The 20,771-nt window shown below is 39.6% G+C and overlaps 1 protein-coding gene across 1 annotated transcript in view; it reads left to right on the forward strand.

The window, feature by feature from the left end:
- Positions 1-5,818: 5,818 nt before the first annotated feature.
- Positions 5,819-20,771, forward strand: part of HTR4 (5-hydroxytryptamine receptor 4) — a 98,466-nt gene continuing 83,513 nt past the window's right edge. The window contains exons 1-3 of the mRNA XM_033181567.1: positions 5,819-5,823; positions 7,964-8,128; positions 9,400-9,600. Coding sequence (XP_033037458.1) covers positions 5,819-5,823; positions 7,964-8,128; positions 9,400-9,600 — 371 coding nt within the window. The remainder of the gene's footprint in view (positions 5,824-7,963; positions 8,129-9,399; positions 9,601-20,771) is intronic.

Below are 20,771 nucleotides of genomic sequence, written 5' to 3' on the forward strand. Positions count from 1 at the left end.
ATGACACTCCTAACAGGTGGGAGAGGAGGCACTTACTGCAGAGATCATTGGTGCAATGGTGGAGCCCTCTGATCTAACAATTTTATTGCAAAGTTTGATACATACAAAGACAAAGAGAAAAAGTACTCTAGTTTCCATTATATATTATATGTAGATTATACATACATATATTCACTTGAAATGTTCCTCTTGGTTTCCAAAATACCACTCTCATCTGATGTCTCCAAAACATCCTGGATAGTCTTTCACAGTCTCCTCTGCTGGTTCTACCTTCTCTACTGCACATCTCAGTATTGCCATCCATCAATACCCTCGCCCTCTTCTTGGGTGATCACATCCTTCCTCAGTTCTCTAAATCCCGTAGAAATGCTGACAATTCCAAGTGTGTATCTCTTGTCCAGCCATCCCTTCTGAGCTCCAGACAAACACACATCCAATGGCCTACTTGACGTCTTCACTTGAATGTCTTATAGGTATCTCACACTTAACGTGTTTCACCCATCTCATTAAATTGTACCAACATTTATTCAGATATGCAATTCTAAAATATGGTTTTTATTTGTGCTTCTTTCCACTCACTTGTGGAATCTGTTTTTCTTATCTGTCTCTTTTCTCCCCAAATAAACCTTTATTCCACCCACTTCTCTCCATCTCCCCAGCCACCATGCGACGTTTAGCTACCATCTTCTTTTACCCGAACTCCTGCAGAAACCCTGGCGTATTATCAACCCGCATGTCATGACTCTGCTTGTATCACTTCTGTGTCTTCTCACTGATCTTCCAACAGAACATACACTTCTCCCCAGGGCACAAAAAAGCCCTCAGGGTCTGGCTTCGGACTACTTTTCGGAGTTCATCTCAGACGCTTAATCCCTTGCTCATCTCCCCTGTGACAGTGAACATGAAAAGTCTTTTCTGTCTCAGGGCTTTTGCAGTTGCTCTTCCCTTTGAATGCGATGCACTTATCCTGGTTCCTCTCACGTCCAAATTCTCTGCATACATCAGAACTCAGTTGAATGTCACCTCCAGTGTTCCCCAACCACCTAACATTTCCTTCTAAGCCAGCGTGTTTTCTATCATAATGTCATGTTTACGCCTTTTATACTTTGCTGCTCCACCTGTGACTCAGGAACCGGCAGCATCAGCAATGCCTAGGGTCTGTGAGAATTGCAGAATCCCAGATCCTGCCTCAGACCTAAAAACAAATCAGAATCTGTGTTTTATCAAGATCCTTAGTGAATTAATATAAACATTAACATTTGGGAAATGAAACTCAGAAGAAATGATCACAAACTGTATTTATTTCTTTAATTGTGCATTTGCTTATGTCTGTTTCCATCCATACTGCAAACCCCATGAGGTCAGGAGCTCTGTCCATTTTCTTTACTATTGAATCTAGTACTCAGACCAGTGCTTGGTATATAGTTGGCACTCAATTCATATTTGATGAATGATAAATTTAATCTAACTTTCTCAATTGATCCATGAAGAAACTGAGGCTCAGAAAAGTCAAGTGAATTTTTTGAAGTCATACAGCTGTTATGAACAAAACCAGTTCAAAAAAACCCACAAAAAATAACAACAAAGGCCGGGCACGGTGGCTCATGACTGTAATCCCAGCACTTTGGGAGGCTGAGATGGGTGTATCACCTGAGGTCAGGAGTTCAAGACCAGCCTGACCCACGTGACAAAACCCTGTCTCAACTAAAAATACAAAAATTGTATTTTTGTATCCGGGGGTGGTGGCAGATGCCTGTAATCCCAGCTACTTGGGAGGCTGAGGCAGGAGAATCACTTGAACCCAGCAGGTAGAGGTTGCAGTGAGCTGAGATCGTGCCACTGTACTCTAGCTTGGGGGACAGGGCAAGGCTCTGTCTCAAAAATAAATAAATAAGGCTGGGCGCAGTGGCTCATGCCTGAATCCCAGCACTTTGGGAGGCCAAGGCGGGCAGATCACGAGGTCGGGAGATCGAGAACATCCTGGCAAACATGGTGAAATCAGTCTATATTAAAAAATTACAAAAAAAAAAATTAGCTGGGCTTGGGGGCGGGTGCCTGTAGTCCCAACTACTCAGGAGGCTGAGGCAGGAGAATGGCATGAACCCAAGAGGTGGAGCTTGCAGTGAGCCTAGATTGTGCCACTGCAATCCAGCCTGGGTGAGAGAGCAAAACTCCATCTCAAAAAAAAAAAAAAAAAAAAAAAAAAAAAAACAAAAAACACAAAACAGAAAACAACAAAATAAATAAATAAATAACAATAAAAAATGTTCTTGACTCTCCAGAAAGTATAAGAGTGTGTGTGTGTGTGTGTGAGACAAAGTATAACCTAAGATTTCCTTTGCTATTTTCTCTATCATTATTAATAACAATAATCACTTATTTATCATACTTTATCATTCACAGTCCATTTTCACATATACTAACCTATGTGGAAATTTACCCAGAATTTGTGTCTTTATATTTTCTTTCATTAAGAGCAAAGAAAATGGCAAACACAGTCCACAAGTTTGTGGAGTTTATTAATGGATCAAAAGATCACGGAGAAAGCAAAAAAGAAGAGAAAGTAAAATTTCTCATAAGAATAGCTGTCGATGAACCAATTTAGTGGAGTGGACAGCTCTTCAGCCAGATGAAAGCTATCCAGTTGTGGTTGACAGGATTGCTTGAGGGTGTCAGAGGCAACCCAAGGACCTAACATGAATTTTGCAGAAGTGGTTTGGAATTTATTTTAATTGTCATTACTGGACTTACTTTTAGTTCAATGGACAGTTCTGCCTAATTAAAAAAGCTTCTTCTATGCTTACATTTTGCTCATCACTCTTAAAGTTAAGCTATTTCTAACTCCTAATTGGCATGCCACAAATGAACCATTACTTTGAACTTGGTGCTCTCTAACCCTGACATTCCCGTTTGGTTCAAAATGTACCTTCTCTGGAGCCACAGATGTTCATCCCAGATGCTCTGAGTCTGTTTTCTTCTTTTACAAGAGGAAAGACAGTACAAGAGAGATTATTCTAGTGGTGGTGGTGTTGTTGATAGAGAATTCATATTATAAGGATATGTTTACATCATAGGCCATAGACAAAAAAGCGACCTAAAATAGCCAGGCCAGCCTGCCCCCAGTACAGGAGCCCTGTACAGTATCTTGATATGTGGTCATCCAGGAAATCTTTTGTTATATAATACTAAAATATAGATAACAAAATTTATCATTAATATATATAATAAGCATTTTAAGAATATAATTTAGTGATATTAAGCCCCAAAAGATAATGAGATCATGTCCTTTGCAGCAACATCGATGGAGCTGTAGGCCATTATCCTAAGAAAACTAACAGAGGAACAGAAAATCAAATTCAGCATGTTCTTACCTACAAGTGGGAGCTAAACATTGGGTACATTATAGACACAAAGAAGGGAACAACAGACACTGCGACCTACTTGAGAGTGGAAGGTGGGAGGAGGGTGAGGATCAAGAAACTACCTATCAAACAATGCTTATGACATGGGTGATGAGATAATCTGTACACCAAACCCCCCGTATAACAAACCTGCACACGTACCCCTGGATCTAAAATCAAAAGCTAAAAAAAGAACATTCATAATGGTGTGCAACCATTACAACTATCCACTTCCAGAACTTTTTCATCATTCCAAACACTCTATACTTCTTAAACAATAACTCCGCATTCCCCTGTGTTCCCAGTTCCTGATAACTACTTTTCTATTTTCTTTCCCTATGAATTTGCCGAGTCTAGAATGCTCATGTAAGTGGAATCACAATACTTCTCCTTTTGTGTGTGGTTTGTTTCAGTTATTTATTTGTTTCATTTATTTTTAAGGTTCATCCACGTGGTAGCATGTACTAAAACTTCATTCCTGGCCGGGCGTGGTGGTTCGTGCCTGTAATCCCAGCACTTTGGGAGGCTGAGGCGGGCGGATCACCTGAGGTTGCAAATTCGAGACCAGCCTGACCAACACGGAGAAACCCCGTCTCTACTAAAAATACAAAATTAGCCAGGCATGGTGGCATACTCCTGTAATCCCAGGTGCTTGGAAACCTGAGGCAGAAGAATCGCTTGAACCTGGGAGGTAGAGGTTGCGGTGAGCCAAGATCGCACCATTGCACTCCAGCCTGGGCAACAAGAGTGAAACTCCATCTCAAAAACAACAACAACAAAAACTTTATTCTTTTTTACAGAGAAATAAAATTTTGTAGTATGTATATACCACATTCTATTTATTCACTTATTTATTATTGGAAACTTGGGCTGTGTTCACCTTTGGGTTCTTGTGAATAATGCTGCTATAGACCGTTGGTATACAAGTGTCTGTTTGTATCCCCGCTTTCAATTCTTTTGGGTGCACACCTGGGATTGAATTGCGGGATCACATAGCCATTCTATTATTTAACCTTTAGAGAAACCATCAAACTTGTTTTTCACAGTGGCTGTAGCATTTTACATTCTTACCAGCAGTGCACAAGTGTTTCCTTTTCCCCACATTCACACCAACACTTGCTATTTTTTGTTTGTTGTTTTATTTTTTATAACTGCCATCCTAATGAGTGCAAATTAGTATCTCATTGCCATTCGGGTATTCTTAAACACATTCTGTGCCAGGGAGCACCAAACAACACCAGGAAGCTCTTGCAGATCATCTTGAATTGTTGGAAGGCTCTTATTAACCAGTACTAAATCTTGCCTCCCTGTCAGTGACTCTAATTCATTACACATCAGAGTCATTTGGGAGCTTTTAAAAATTTCTCTATCCAAGCTGCAAAATCCAGACCAATTAAATCAGCACCTCTGAGGGTGGATTCCCAGAATCAGCATTTTTTTAAGGCTCCTCAGGTAACTTAAATATGCAGGTAAGGCTGGGAACAACTGCTTAAAGTTCACCCACTCTTCTTAGCCTCCCAACCTGTGATAACCTTATCATTGAGTTTCTCTGACATCCTTTATTAAATAGCCAGCCTGCAATCCCCCATGGGCCATCCAGTCCTCCTTACCCTCCTAGATATATATATTTTTTTTTTTGCCATGGACTGTTACAGTTGACATGTTACATACTGTCTTGTGCATCTGTTTATTGTCTGTTTTGCTCTCTGTTTTTCTTATTGCTGTTTCCCTAGGACATGCGACAATGCCTAACACAGATTAGGTGCTCAGAAATTGTTGAATGACTGAATGTGTAAATCTACTCTTATTTCAAATGGCAGCCCTCAGATAGCTAAAAGTACCTTTTGCATTTCATCTCTGGGCCTTCTTTTCTCTAGGTGGAATCCCTATACTTTCAACCAGTCTTCAAAGACATTGAATAATAAATACAACCATTATGAGCACAATATATCTCTCTTTCACTGAATCAGCAAGTAATTGAGCACTTACTATGTAAGGCATCATCTACATATGTAATAGTAATTCGTAGTATTACATGTACATTAATACATACTCTAGACTACAGATTGTGCCAGACACTGGAGATTGTAGCGAAAAAGATAACCAAAGTCAATCTGTGGAATTGGGGCATAGACAACCGTCAATAACATAAGTCTTTTCAGATAACAGTAAATGCTGTAAGGAAAATGAAAAATGTTTGTTGGCTGTGGTACATTAACTGGGGGTTAAATTTAATCTGAGACCTGAATGACAAGAAGTCAGTCACTGAAGAATCATTCTAGGAACAAGGCACCTCAAATCCAGAGGCCCTGGGGGTGGAGGAGATGAGTTGCAGAGGGGCCGTGAGTCAGAGACTCTGAGAAGGACAGGGAAGAGAACCACCATCACCTCCTTTGTTAGTGCCTAACTCAACTAACATGACGTAAGATCAAATGAGTTTTTGGTGGCCACATTAGCCTATTAAGGTCTTTTTCCTAAGTGTACAGTTTTCCTCATTGAATTAAATCTTCCCTATCTAATATTTGTACTGTTGATAGTTAGAACTTAAGTGTAGAAGGGTGATTTAGATGAGTATATCTGGAATTTCTTTTCATCTGAACCCCAGCCAAAACAGTCTATCAATCTGCCTATAAAAACACTTCTCAGCTGAATGGAGGGACTTTCTCATTCTCCAACCACTACCAGACTGGTTCCTCATTCCGTTTGGCACCTTGTCTTCTGTGCCAGCTTAACAGAAGTTCTGGACAAGGCCAAAGCCAGGACTTTGCAGGCTGCTTTCATTTGGAGAGGGCATGCATCTTAACTTTCAGTCAAAAGAGCTCAGGAAAGACAGAGAATTCTTGATTTTTGGAACCCTGTGTTCTCATTGGTGGGCTCACAGAACAAGCAGCCTCTCCCAGACCAGCCACTAATATGCTCTGACAAGACAGCTCTTCTTTCTGGGCCCAAGTTTTTTCCCATATTCAAATGTGGGGTTTGGGTCTAGGACAAACTTGTCCAACCCACAGCCTGTCGGGGCACAGGCAGCCCAGGACAGCTTTTAATGCAGCCCAACACAATTTATAAACTTTCTTAACACATTATGAGATTTTTCTACATTTTTTTTTTTTAGCTCATCAGCCATTGTCAATGTTAGTGTATTTTATGTGTGGTCCAAGACAATTCTTCTTCCAGTGTGGACCAGGAAAGCCAAAAGATTGGACACCCCTGGTCTAGGAGTTTTAAGATTCTTTGAAACTTCATTAAAAAGAACGTTTTATTATACTTTAAAAGTTTTTTAAATCCATATATCTTCTGAATATTAATCTGCAGATATGCTTTCATTGAAAAGGCATCTTCATTTTCAAGTTAATAAAACAAAATGCTGAGTTTACATGGGGAAGGCAATATTTGTAGACTAAATCAGATACTGAAATTGACAAGAACACAAATTTGAACTGGGAAAACAATTACATATTGTGGGCACTAAAAGAAATGATCGGGGGGTGAAAGGAGCCACTGAGTTTATTTATTGGCTACTATCTTTCCAACAGACTTCACGGGATCTGAATTCAATTTGTGCAGGTGAACTCATGGAAGAACAACCATCAAACCACAATCTTTTTTCTCTGGGAGAACCTACCTGTAAGCAGAGGTTTCTGCATGGGCTGGAATGGGACACTGTAACAAAATGGCTTTGCATTCAAGTCAAGTAACTGTATGAATGCAAAGTAGCTTGCTCAGTAACAACTGGTTCAAGTTGCTACTGAGCAAGCAGTGGGCTCCTTGCTGATGTTCATAGAAGCCAATACTATGGCCCTGCCTTTTGAGGGTAAAAAAAAAAAAAAAAAAGACTTCATTGTAAGTTGATTGGCAAGGAAGCAGGAGGCAAAGCTCAAATCTGTGTCCCTGAGCTGGGGGCTATGGCAGGTTTTATAGGCAGAGGGTAATAAGGTGTGATCTGATTGGATCTTGTGATAAGTTAATGCCAGGAGGTATGATGTGACTGGATTATGCCACAAGGTGATGCTACGGCTCGATAGGATTGGATCATGGATCATGCCATGAGATGTCCACTTCTTTATTTGGTCCCCATGCCTTGGTCCAAGCTCTTAGGTTCCACCCTGTGGTTGCATGCTTGGTTCATCTGGGCTTGGTCAATTTAACTTGCAACCTGGGGGTCCATGGTAACTAAAACACAACTCACCATTTTATACACAAATTTGGACCAGTTTGGGCTACTCCTGCAGTTACAAAGTTACTATCACTCATTCACTCAGCTTTTGCAATCTAGTTGAGTAGGTGCACAAAACAGGAATCAACCACATATGTCTGAATGCTAATTGAACTAAATGCCCTGAAGGAAAGCCACAAGTGCTTGGATGGAAAATAACTTGTTAATTCAGCTCTCTAAGCCTCATACTCCTCTTACATAGGAGCTAACCAGGAAAAAATGTTAAGTGACAGGTTCAGATTTTGGTGTACATTAAATGCATGATAAATATATGTGTCATCAGCTGATGGTGAAGTTACCTTTCTGAAGGTCAATGATGAAAAGATAAATTTTCTTTCCTGTGTCCCAGAGTTTCATTCAATTATTTGTGCTCGTGTGTGTCTTTCAGTTCCAAGGAGGGTTTCGGGTCAGTGGAGAAGGTCGTGCTGCTCACGTTTCTCTCGGCGGTTATCCTGATGGCCATCTTGGGGAACCTGCTGGTGATGGTGGCTGTGTGCTGGGACAGGCAGCTCAGGTGAGCAGCAGGAGGGAACCCTTTGAGGAAACATGGGAGTTCTGAGCCGTCCCTGGAGAGCTGGGTGTGAACATTTCCATTTTAATTTGTAATTAAGAAAGAATGCATTGATGGGAACAATATTTTAAAAATAAAAGGAATGATAAAGGGATTGCAATTAATCCTACAACTCTAATACAACCAGTGTAAACACTTCAGTGTATTTCCATCCTGTCATTTTTTTCTTTGTCAAATGTGTTTATAGTTGTGATCACTATATATACAATTGTTGAGAGCACATATAATCTAACCTCCCCATTTTATTAATGGTTTAGGGAAGATGTGACTGAAAAGGGACAGATCTAGAAATTAAACCTGTGTTTTTTGGACTTCTACTTCATCAGGCCCAAACTTGGCTGCAATTAGAACCACCTGAAGCACTTTTAAAAACTATCATTGTGGGGTATTAGTATGTCTCATGTAGTATTTTGGACATGGTTATATTAAAAAAGTTTTATTTATTGCTAAAATTCAAATCTAATCAGCCATCTTGTATTTTATCTGGTAATCTTTGAGGGGAGAGGTGTTAACTCCCCAGGGTGCCTGAACTAACTGATCTGGAGTGAGACCTCAGCATCAATATTTATTAAAATGCATCAAATGATTCTAGTGTACAGCCTGGGATGAGAGCCTCTGGGCCATAAAAGGGTATAATGAAGCAGTTCCTCTCTAAGTAAGACATGCACACATCTAATGATGATGCAAATAAAGTGTAAAAGCACAATGCTGACCAGTGTTACACATGTGAGTACACAGTAGCCAGTCTACTAGTGTAAAATGGTGGACTGTCTCTACAGTCACAGGGCACACCTTGGGAGAGTTTCCTGAGAATGCCCAACTAAGGACTGATGGGTGGGTGGGATTAACTAGGGAACCCTTGGAAGAGAGAGCATCTGCATTGGCCCTCAAAAGGGACCTGTATGTGCAGGGGAACTCAGATTAGCGCAGGGTGGCCAGAAAGGGGAGGAAAAAAGAGGTTTTGGTATAAGGTAGGTCTGGAGAAGTCAGGAGAGGCTGGACCATTGCTGGATCTTCTCAGCCATGTTACAGAAGGGGAAACTGAATCTCACGGAATACGCTAAGCATGTGACTTTTTCTTTCCTCTTTACCCCTCCCTTCTTTTCTTCTTTCTTTGTTTCCCTTTTCCCTGTTTTTTCTCTTGATCTCTTCTCCCTCCCCTTTTTCCCTTCATCCCTCCCCCTGCCTCCTCTCTTACATTTTTTCACTCACAGGAAAATAAAAACAAATTATTTCATTGTATCTCTTGCTTTTGCGGATCTGCTGGTTTCGGTGCTGGTGATGCCCTTTGGTGCCATTGAGCTGGTTCAAGACATCTGGATTTATGGGGAGATGTTTTGTCTTGTTCGGACATCTCTGGACGTCCTGCTCACAACAGCATCGATTTTTCACCTGTGCTGCATTTCCCTGGATAGGTAAGGACAGAACAATGTGCACAGTGGAGCTCCATGTTGGAGACAATGACTTGATGGATATTGGGCATTGTCTGCCTTTTCTTATTCATTAAAAGAAATTAATCTCAGAGAGGTAAATTTGGTAATTCAGTTATACAGTCACTCTACAGCGTTTGCAGAGGCCCCCTTTTTAGTCAGGCCCTCTCTGGGGCACTGTAGATGTATGAATTAGTAAGACCTAGGTCCTGTGTGCAAGGAGTTTGCAATCTAAATAGCAATAGATGTCAGCAATCAAGTTTACTATAGAGTTCTAAATTTTACACTAATGGCATGAACAAAATTCCAAAGAAGCTGAGCATCACGAATGAGTACATCTTCCCAGAGGGCAGCAGGGGTGGTTCAGAATGAAAATGCCCTATCTTTGAACATAACCTTTTCTTGAAAATATATTTCTGTAATAATTTGATATACGTATTTATGTATGTGCATGAATTGTGGAGACTCTTTTCCAGAAAGTTACAGATGATAATAAACTTCCCAATAATTTTATATTTTTCAGACCCAGGTCTAGAATTTCATTCTTGTTGCATAATTTTATTCTCTTTCTTCATATTTGACTTCAAGAGACCTAATGATTTCCATCTTTGCCTCATTTGTCACAGATTTATGTATTTATCACTAGTATCATCACTATTCATTTTCCAATTCCTGCTAATTTACATTTCATCATAAAGGTAGAATGCAATCTAAAGTCAGATGATTACACAAACATATGCTGTTATCAATGCAGTCATATCTTAGGGGTTAGCTTTCAGAAAAATGTGGGGTGCAAATCACATGTAATCAGAATTACCAGTGACAATGATTTCTTACTGTCTCTTGAGCAGTCCAACAAACCCAAGTTTTCCTCCGGTCTTGGGATAGATCACTTTTTTAAAATTTATTTTTATTTATTCTTATTTCTTTTTTATAGAGACAAGTCTTACTATGTCATGCAGGTTGCTCTTGAACTACTGTGCTCAAGTTATCCTCAGACTTCAGCCTCCCAAAGTGCTGGGGTTACAGATGTGAGCTATTGTGCCCAGACAATCACTGTTTTTCTGAATTGATGACTAGGAAAAGTAGTTGACTGAAACTAGAGATTGTGGTATATCTAACATACAGACTTTTAAATGCTAACATCACAGTCTTTCCAGAGAATTAATCACACTGAGGGAGGTACTTAGAGACTGAAACCAGTTGAGGGGATAGCAGGTTCATCTCCTATTTTGTGGGACATATGTGCATTGATTGGAATGGCAGGCATAATGGCCTGCTCTATTTAAATTGCTTTCTCTTTTGCTCCGTCAAGAACATATAGTTGGATATGCTTAAGTTAAATGCATGTGTAATGAGACTCCACTCTATAGCTAGAGATAATGACTCTGGTAAAATTGAACTGATGGCAAGCAACTGGACCCATGGCATGTAATAGTTGGAAATTTGTGTTTATTAGCTTGTTTACAACAATCTGACTTCAGGACATGAAAGACTTTTAAAGACAGTCAGGATACACTGTATGAAAGTTCTTATTATAGGAAATACAATGTAAGGAAGTAGAACATCTATGGAAATCCTGCTGGGTAACCTGCACATGATCATTGTTAAAAATGAGTAGTGAGACTGAAAGTACTACAGGAATTTGGAGAAGGCCAGGCAGGGGAGATGGGGGCAACTGAGGTAATCTCAAGGCCTGGGTAAAAGCAAGAGTAAGAAAAAGAACCAGTCAGCCAGGAAAAAACAAGTGGGAGAAAGTGTAGAATCAACTGTCTGATGTGGAGAGTTTGCTTTGTGCTGCCTTGAGAGAAGGTCTAGAGGTTTCCTAGAAAGGTTTGGCTTCAGATTTATGCTTACATACTTTCCAAATCAGGAAAATTTTCCTGAGTAGCTATGAGTTATCATGAAACAGGATGAATTGGTCATTAAGAACCATCTGCTTTAGAATTGAAGAGATTTGAGTTCAAATCCCAGCTTTTAAAATGTTTAGTTCTGAGAATGGCAATAAGTGATTAAGCCTTTCTGAGTGTAAGCCTTTCTTGTCTCTAAAACTTGGGGAGGTAGCACCTATTTTGTATGAATGCAGTTAGGTATAAATTGGATAATCCATTTAAGACATCACTTTGGCCCAGCTTGTCATAGTACTCCATGTTAGTGGATATTGTTGTTAATGTCAGTTTCTTGTAACTAGCTGTACAACTCATGATCTTTCTCATCAAACTTGCACCTCCTCAGTGAATAGCTGCTCCAACAGCTGCATCATCTAGAAACCAGGTAGTTATTCTAAGAGCAGTCTTTCCTCATCTCCTACATTTAAATAATGAGAAGTCCTGCTCATTTTCTTTCCTAAAGAGATCCTAGTCTATATCTCTCTATCATTTGTCCAAAGTAATATCATCATTTCTTGAATAAACCACTCAACACTTTCCTAATTATTCCCTCCAAATATATTTTATTCCCTCCCCATCTACTTGTCACTCACAAGATCAAATGGTCATCTTTTTAAAATGCCGCTCTGATACTGTTGCTACTTTGCTTAAAACCCTTCAGTGGCTATTCATTGTACTGAAGATCAAGACCAGACTCATACAGGGTTTTTCATCCTCTGTTTGCTGTCCATGTCCCCAGCTTCCCTTCACCCTCTTCCTAACCTCACCCCCAGGCTGGCGTCACCTTGGCCTTCTTTCTAGTCCTCCAGGCCTCTCTGCTCAGTCACCTGTGGCCTTGGTTTTTCCCTCTGCCTGGAAAGCTCCTCTGCCCCTCCTCTCCTGCATGTCTTTCAGATTTTAGCTAAATCTTCTCTTCTTTGCAGAAGTCTTCGCTGACTCCATCAAAACCATTTTTCTCCTTTGTAGAACTCAGTGTAATTATAGTTAAAATCAAGTCTATACTTTCTTCTGAAATGCCTTTCTATTCCAATGGGAGGAAGCTCAAGGCAACGAACTTTGAGCAAGGTCCTTGCCCTCAAAGAACTTGCATTGTTATGCGGAGGTTGACAATTAACCAGTCATTGCATAAATACTTATTTAGGTATTTGGCAAACAGGACTGAACAAATGGAGTGGTCAGCACATGCTCTTTGTGAAAGTTATGCCAATAATTCCATTTCTTTCTCTGATGGTGGATGTCAACAACTCCAATACCATAAATAAGATATCAGATGGGGTTTCTTTTGTTTTATTTTCCTTGGGGAGCTTGGGGATCTTGCCTCCAGCTTGTCTCCAGCTTTCCCTGTCCCAAGAGTGTTCTCTCATAGTGCTGGAGGGTCCATCCTGAACATTGCAGGGCAATGTTTTAGCCTGGAAGAATATGGTTTTATTTATCATCTAGTGTCTGTTTTGCTGTGTTCTTCCCATGCTAACAGTTTGGTTCAGCTGGGCTGGGCCGAAGCACAGAGTGAATGTCTCAATGAGATGTGACGTCCTTGTTAACCATGTTATTCCTGGCAGTATGCCATGTCCTCCTCTCTAGAGCTGCTACAGGTGTTCTGGGATCAGTCATAAGGGGTAGTTCCTTTGAGCAAGAAGACTCACTTTGATTTGTAACTCCTCTCAGATGGCAGACTCCTGGATCAAAGCAAAATGTAGAACTCCTTTAGTATTACAAAATGCATTTTCCCAACTCCCATTCTTAGCTCACTGTGCTTCCTGGTGCTTTCAGAATTGAATTATGTTAATAAAAATTTATTGCCTCCTTAAAAATAATTTCCAAAGTATAATTAAAATAAATGCACCATCTAGTATGGGTACAGGAGATCAAAAACTGCTTTAAAAGCTTTACAGTACAGTTGATTTTTTAAGATCTAAAGTTCTGTGGTGAATAAAAACTAACCAAGTAGTCATAACAGAGTACTAGTTTTAAAAGTGAAATATAAGACAGCCATTGAAAACCATGAGAAATAATGACACGTGTTGTCCTAGAAAGATATCACTGTTGTATTATGTTGGGGGAAAAAGAAGTAAGTGACAGACTCTAATGCTTAGCATAATTCCACTTTTATAAAACAAATATAGAGATGCATGTATCTGGGTTTACATGAGTGTGTGTGGAGAGAGAGAGAGAGAAAGAGAGAGAGATTGAGAATGAAAAAGAAAGAACATGAATGAATTTTCACCAAACCATTAACAGTTGGTTATTTGAGGGGTAGGGCATAGGGTGTAGTGCTGGCCAGAGTGGATGGTCAGTTGAATTGGGGTTGGGAGCCTTCACTTTTACTAATTTCTGTAATATACATTTTAAACTTCAATTTTCCCTTTGCTAGAAGGTAACCTTTTCAAATCCAAGTCCCTCCACAATAGCCTTTTAGCTGAAAATGTTGCTAGAATGGCACATTCCTCAGTTCTCCAAGAACATTCTGCTTCGGGGCTGGGAGTTCCCTCTGAGGTCAGAACAAGCCAGGGAGCATGGAAATCTTCCTGACCAGTGTGTTCTCTCTGCTTTCTCACCAAGCACACTCACTTCTCCCTCAAGGGAGCCCTCACCATCTCTTATGGGTGCATCACTCCCACATTAATGTTGGTTAACCTCCTCCCTGTTCACAAGCTTGTATTTGATTTTTTCTAACAATCAAATTCTTTTCTAATTCTCACAGATTTTTTAAGTCACAATATTAATAATATCTGAGCATTGTAAAAAAAAGGCCATCAGTTCACAAGTAAAACTAAAAATGTCCCCAGTTCTTTCAATATCCACTTCCACAGCTGCATAACCTGAGGTAACCACTGTAAATAGCAACTGCCTGTAAATGCCAGTGATTTCATATGTAATAAGCAGACTTATTTGAATATATTTTGAGTTTATGATTTAAGTACGCCCTTGAAGAGGGCTTGTACTGTATATATGCCATTGAATTACCTGAATGTAATGTTTTTACCAACTTGCTTATTGGATGATCTATTAGCAATGTTTTTTTCAGCAGCATGCAGCAGATAATAAATTGATTGTTCAAATAACTGAAAAGTCTGGCTTCAGACATGGCTCTCTATAAGGATTTGAACAATGTCATTTAGTCTAAGTTTGCCCCTCTCTGTTTCTCCCTCCTCTTTGTCTCCATCTTGCCTTCTCATTCACCCTGTTTACCTCCCTCTCTGTTTCTCTATGTCTATCCCTCTCTTTCTATCTGTCCCTCTTTGTCTCTATGCTGTCCACCAGCTCTGGTTTCTTGTTAGGTTTTTTCTTAAGCTGGGTTCTTCCCCCAGGAAAGAAAAATAGTCACAGGCAACAAATCTTAAACCATCCTTAACATGCAAGTCCATAGGAAGAGAAACCTAAGTGCTGTTTCTCATGGAAGAACTTTCGTTGGCTTTGCTTGAGTCAAACACTCTTCACTTAACCAGTCACTGTGGTGTGGAGATGACACATCCTTGTTACTGGGCAGAGGTCAGGCATCATGACTCTCAGGCTGGAGTGCAGTGGCCGGATCTCAGCTCACTGCAAGCTCCGCCTCCGGGGTTTACGCCATTCTCTCGCCTCAGCCTCCCGAGTAGCTGGGACTACAGGCGCCCGCCATCTCGCCCGGCTAATTTTTTGTATATTTTAGTAGAGACGGGGTTTCACCGTGTTAGCCAGGATGGTCTCGATCTCCTGACCTCGTGATCCGCCTGTCTCGGCCTCCCAAAGTGCTGGGATTACAGGCTTGAGCCACCGCGCCCGGCCCTTACAAGTATCTTTATGGAGCCTCCACAGCAAAACAGAGGTATATCATCCCCAAGTCCTCCCTATATTAAGCCAAATATTTCTAGATCCTTCTGCTGGCCTCATAAGCCATACTTTTCAGACTTTTAACCATTTTTATCCCCTTTCTCTGAACATGCTATACTTTGTCCTTCACTTAGCATAAAATGTAATTCCCTTTTTAAAAAAAAGTCAGTTTCACTTCATTGAAGACAGCATTCTCCATAGTATTGCAAAATTCTCTTTTAGATACATCCAGCTGAATTGTCACCCTTCCTCTGCACAGCTCGAAAATGTGATGTGTTTTGTCTGCAAAATTCTCCAACAATTTCTTAGTCTCAGATCCTCTTTTAAACAGGTTTACTTGTAAAACATACGATTCTTACTTCAAGGTTGCGTGTTTAATCTTGTGCTGGAGATAAATGTGTTTGCATTTCTTAATCATCTCCCCAGAGTATAATTCAGTTTTGGAATGTATAAATGAAAAGTGTCTGTCATTGTGAACTGTGTCACACAATTACATTTGTTTTCCCAATAGGGTTGAAATGCATTTCACAAGGAAATTATATTAAAAGTTTCTCCTTCTCACATACCCTTTTAGGGCAGGTTCAGGCTTCGTACATAATAATATTTGTTGGTCAAATTTCATGCCAGAGGGTATGAACTGTTATTTTTATATTCATTTCATCAAACATTTATGGAGTGCTTACTAATTACTACGAGTTGTTCTGGACATTGTAAATACAGTGGTGAATGATCAGAAAAAGCTCTGAATCATGGCACTTTTTGTCTAGTTGGGAATACAGAGAGTAAACAGATAATTACAGTAAAATTGGTGACCATTGAGTACTATAAGGAGAAGAAGAAAAAAAAAAAACGATTGGAGTCTGCTAAGTTGCAATCTTCAAAGCAGGGTAGGCTCCTGAGGAAGTGATGCTGCTGCCGGGACCTGTAGGTGCTGTGGGTATCAGTAGGGGACAGGGAAGTTGGTGAGGCCTGAGGAGTGGCTGCTCCTGAAAACACATGTGAAAACCCCCAGGAAAGCCCTTGTTAACTAAAAACTAAATTCTTAGCTTGGCTTTTACTGCTTTTCCAATGTATTCTCAGTCTGATTTTCCTACCTCAACTCCTCCCCATGAGTGACCTGTTTTCATTCCCTGAATGTGATATGTTTCCTTATACCTGCATGTTGCTACCTGTGCCTTGGGTTTCTTTTATTTTTCTGGCAAACATCCACCTTTCTTCAATACTCAGATAACATGTGTCACCTTCTCCAATGATTGACTGGGCTTCATTCATAAAAATTTGTCATTTCTTCCTCTGAGCTCCCATGGAGTATTGAATCTAAGCATCGTGGTTAATATAAGGTTCTTAGTATGTGCGTCTCAATAATTGCTTGATTTGTCTGCCTTTTTCTAGAATATAAACTTCTTGAGAGTAGGCCTTATGTCATCTATTCATGTGTTTTTCTTTCTGGACCGTAATAGCTGTTCCATATATGTTTGGCTGAGCATAGAATGCTGAAATGTGACTTTTGGTTGTTTGATATGACTCTGGGATTAGTTTCTCTGTCCTCACAGAACTCTCAATATAGAAAATGGTTAAGAATGAGACCTGAGGTGCTAGGCTGCTTAGGTTCAGTCACAGCTTGACTGGTTGTCAAGTGTTTGACCTTGGAGAAGTGAGAAAGGTTTTCTGGACTTTGTCTTATCTGTAAAATTTGTGTTATTAATAGAAAATCTTTCCCCTTCTCTTTTATGACTTGTGAGGAATAAATAACTGAGTGTTTCTTATTCAATTAATAAACTGAATAATACATAGACCAGTGCATGGTACTTGGTAAGGGTTCAATTAATGTCAGCCACAAGGACTATTCCATTATTGTTTTCCTCTCTCAGTGCAAATTCCTAGAGGCTGTAGCGAGGGCCTTCCCAGACACTGATAGTCATCTGGTTCTTTCTGACTCATAGCTGAGTGCCCTTGAAGGTTAGATCCTTAGCCTTCCATCCCTGAGTATGTCCCCTCTTTCCTTTGGAAACCTCATTTATCCCGTGGCTTCACCTGCACCTCTGCTCTTGTCTCTCCCTCACCCCTCTCACACCCTGGGCTCTGGGGTTCTATCTCTGTCTGTCTGCTCAGCATCTTGCCTTAAACATCTTTCTGTTTTCTCAAACCTCAGTGTGCTCCAAGTAGACATTTTTGTCGTAAACTAGTACTATATCCTCTTCCATGTTGTACATTGAAGGTGAATCTATTAGTCATCTTTCAGTCATTGAAACACAATTTTTTGAGGTCATCTTTTACTTATTTCCCATGATCAGCTGGATGCCAAATCACATCTATTCTTTTTATAAATACCTTTAAAAAATTTTATTTTATAAAAATTTTATATATATATATATATACACACACACACACACTAAAACCTAAAATTTTATTTTAGGTTTGGGTGTATATTTGAAGGTTTGTTACATAGTTGAACTTGTGTCACAGGGGTTTGTTGTATACATTATTTCATCACCTAGATATTAATAAGCCCAGTACCTAATATGATTTTCTGCTCCTCTCCCTCCTCCCACCCTCCACCCTCAAGTAGACCCAATGTCTTTTGTTCTCTTTTTTGTTTTCTTGAGTTCTCGTCATTTAGTTCCCATTTGTGAGAACATGCAGTATTTGGTTTTCTCCTTCTGCATTAGTTTACGAAGGATAATGGCCTCTAGCTCCGTCCATGTTCCTGCAAAAGACATGATTTTGCCATTTTACATGGCTGCATAGTATTCCATGGTGTACATATACCACATTTTTGTTATCTAAAGTATCATTGTTGGGCATTTAGGTTGATTCTATGTCTTTGCCATTGTGAAGGGTGCTGCAATAAACATTTGGGTGCATGTGTCTTTATGGTGGAATGATTTATATTCCTCTGAGTATATACCCAGTAATGGGATTGCTGGGTCGAATAATAGTTCTGCTTTTAGCTCTTTGAGGAATCGCCATACTGCTTCCACAATGGTTGAACTAATTTACGCTCCCTCCAATGGTGTATAAGTGTTCCCTTTTTTCCACAACTTCACCAGCATGTGTTATTTTTTGACTTTTTAGTAATAGCCATTGTGACTGGTGTGAGATGGTATCCCATTGTGGTTTTGATTTGCATTTCTTTAACAATCAGTGATATTGAGCTCTTTTTTTTATATGCTTGTTGGCTGCATATATGTCCTCTTTTGAAAAGTGTCTGTTCATGTCCTTTGACCATTTTTTAATGGGATTGTCTTTTTTTATTGTAAATTTGTTTAAGTTCCTTATAAATGCTGGATATTAGACCTTTGTCAGATGCATAGTTTGAAGATATTTTCTCCCATTCTCTAGTGTCTGTTTGCTCTGTTGATAGTTTCTTTTGATGTGTAGAAACTCTTAAGTTTAGATCCCATTTGTCAATTTTTGCTTTTGTTGTGATTGCTTTTGGTCATGAAATCTTTGCCTGTTCCTATGTCTGGGATGGTATTATCTAGTTTCTGTTTCAGGGTTTTTATAGTTTTGGGTTTTACATTTAAGTCTTTAATCCATCTTGAGTTGGCTTTTGTATATGGTGTAAGAAAGGGGTCCAGCTTCAGTCTTCTGCATATGGCTAGCCCGTTACCCAGCACCATTTATTGAACAGGAAATCCTTTTCCCAATTGTCTGTTTTTGTCAGCTTGGTCAAAGATTAGATAGTTGTAGGTATGTGGACTTATTTCTGACCCTCTATTCTGCTCCACTGGTCTATGTTTCTGTTTTCATACCAGTACCATGCTGTTTTGGTTACTGTAGCCCTGTAGTATAGCTTGAAGTCAGGTGAGGTGATGCCTCCAGCTTTGTACTTTTTGCTTAGGATTATCTGCACTATGTGGGTTCTTTTTTGGTTCCATTTTAATTTTAAAGTAGTTTTTTCTACTTCGTGAAGTATGTTTTTGGTAGTTTGATAGAAATAGCATTGAATCTATAAATTGCTTTGGACAGTACAGCCATTTTAACAATATTCATTCTTCCCAGCTATGAACATGCAATGTTCTTCCATTTCTTTGTGTCATCTCTGATTTCTTTGATCAGTGCTCTGTAGTTCTCATTGTAGAGATCTTTCACCTCCCTGGTTAGGTGTATTCCTGGTATTTTATTCTTTTTGTGGCAGTTGTGAATGGGATTGCCTTCCTGATTTGGCTCTTAGCTTGGCTGTGGTAGGTATATAGGAATGCTAGTGATTTTTGTATGTTGATTTTGTATCCCAAAACTTTGCTGAAGTTGTTTATCAGCTGAAGGAGCTTTTGGGGCAATATTATGGGGTTTTCTAGATATAGAATCATGTTATCTGCAAAACAGGGTAGTTGGACTTCCTCTCTTCCTCTTTGGATGCTCCTTATTTCTTTCTCTTGCCTGATGGCCCTGGCTAGGACTTCCAATATTAGTGGAAGAGAGAGGGCATTCTTGTCTTGTGCCAGTTTTAAAGGGGAATGCTTCCCGCTTTTGCCATTTCATTATGATGTTGGCTGTGAATTTGTCATAGATGGCTGTTATTATTTTGAGGTATGTTCCCTCAATACATAGTTTTCTGAGAGCTTTTAACATAAAGAGCTATTGAATTTTATTGAAAGCCTTTTTCTGCTTTTATTGAGATTATCATGTGGTTTTTGTCTTTACTTCTGTTTATGTGATGCATCACATTTATTGGTTTGTGTATGTTGAACCAACCTTGCATCCTGAGGATGAAGCCTACTTGATCGTGGTGGATTAGCTATGTGATGTGCTGGTGGATTCAGTTCGCAAGTAATTTGTTAGGGATTTTTGCATTGATACTCATGTAAAGATACTGGCCTGACTTGTTGCTTCTCTGCCAGGTGTTGGTATCAAGATGAGTTGGGGAGCAGTCTCTCCTCCTCAATTTTTTGGGAGAGTTTCAGTAGGAATGATACCAGATATTCTTTCTACATCTGATGGAATTAGGCTGTCAATCCATCAGGTGTGGGCTTTTGTTGATTGGTAGGCTATCTGTTACTGATTTAATTTCAGAGCTAATTATTAGTCTGTTCAGGGAATGAATTTCTTCCTGGTTCAGTCTTGGGAGGGTGTATGTGTCCAGGAATTTATCCATCTCTTCTAGGTTTTCTAGTTTGTGTGCATAGAGGTGTTTGTAGTAGTTTCTGACTAGTTTTACTTCTATGGGATCAGTGGTAGCATCCTCTTTGTCAGTTCTAATTGTGTTTATTTGGATTTTCTCTCTTTTCTTCTTTATTACTTTAGCTAGTATCCTATCCATCTTCTTTATGTTTTCAAAAACCTAACTTCTGGGTTCATTGATCTTTTGAATTTTTTTTGTGTCTTTATTTCCTTCAATTTAGTTCTGATTTTGGTTATTTCTTGTCTTCTGCTACGTTTGGGGTTGATTTGTTCTTGCTTCTCTAATTCTTTCAGCTGTGATGTTAGGTTGTTCATTTGACATCTTTATAACTT

Source organism: Trachypithecus francoisi, unplaced genomic scaffold (assembly GCF_009764315.1).
Source record: "Trachypithecus francoisi isolate TF-2019V2 unplaced genomic scaffold, Tfra_2.0 Lachesis_group2, whole genome shotgun sequence".
NCBI classification, from domain to species: Eukaryota; Metazoa; Chordata; class Mammalia; order Primates; family Cercopithecidae; genus Trachypithecus; species Trachypithecus francoisi.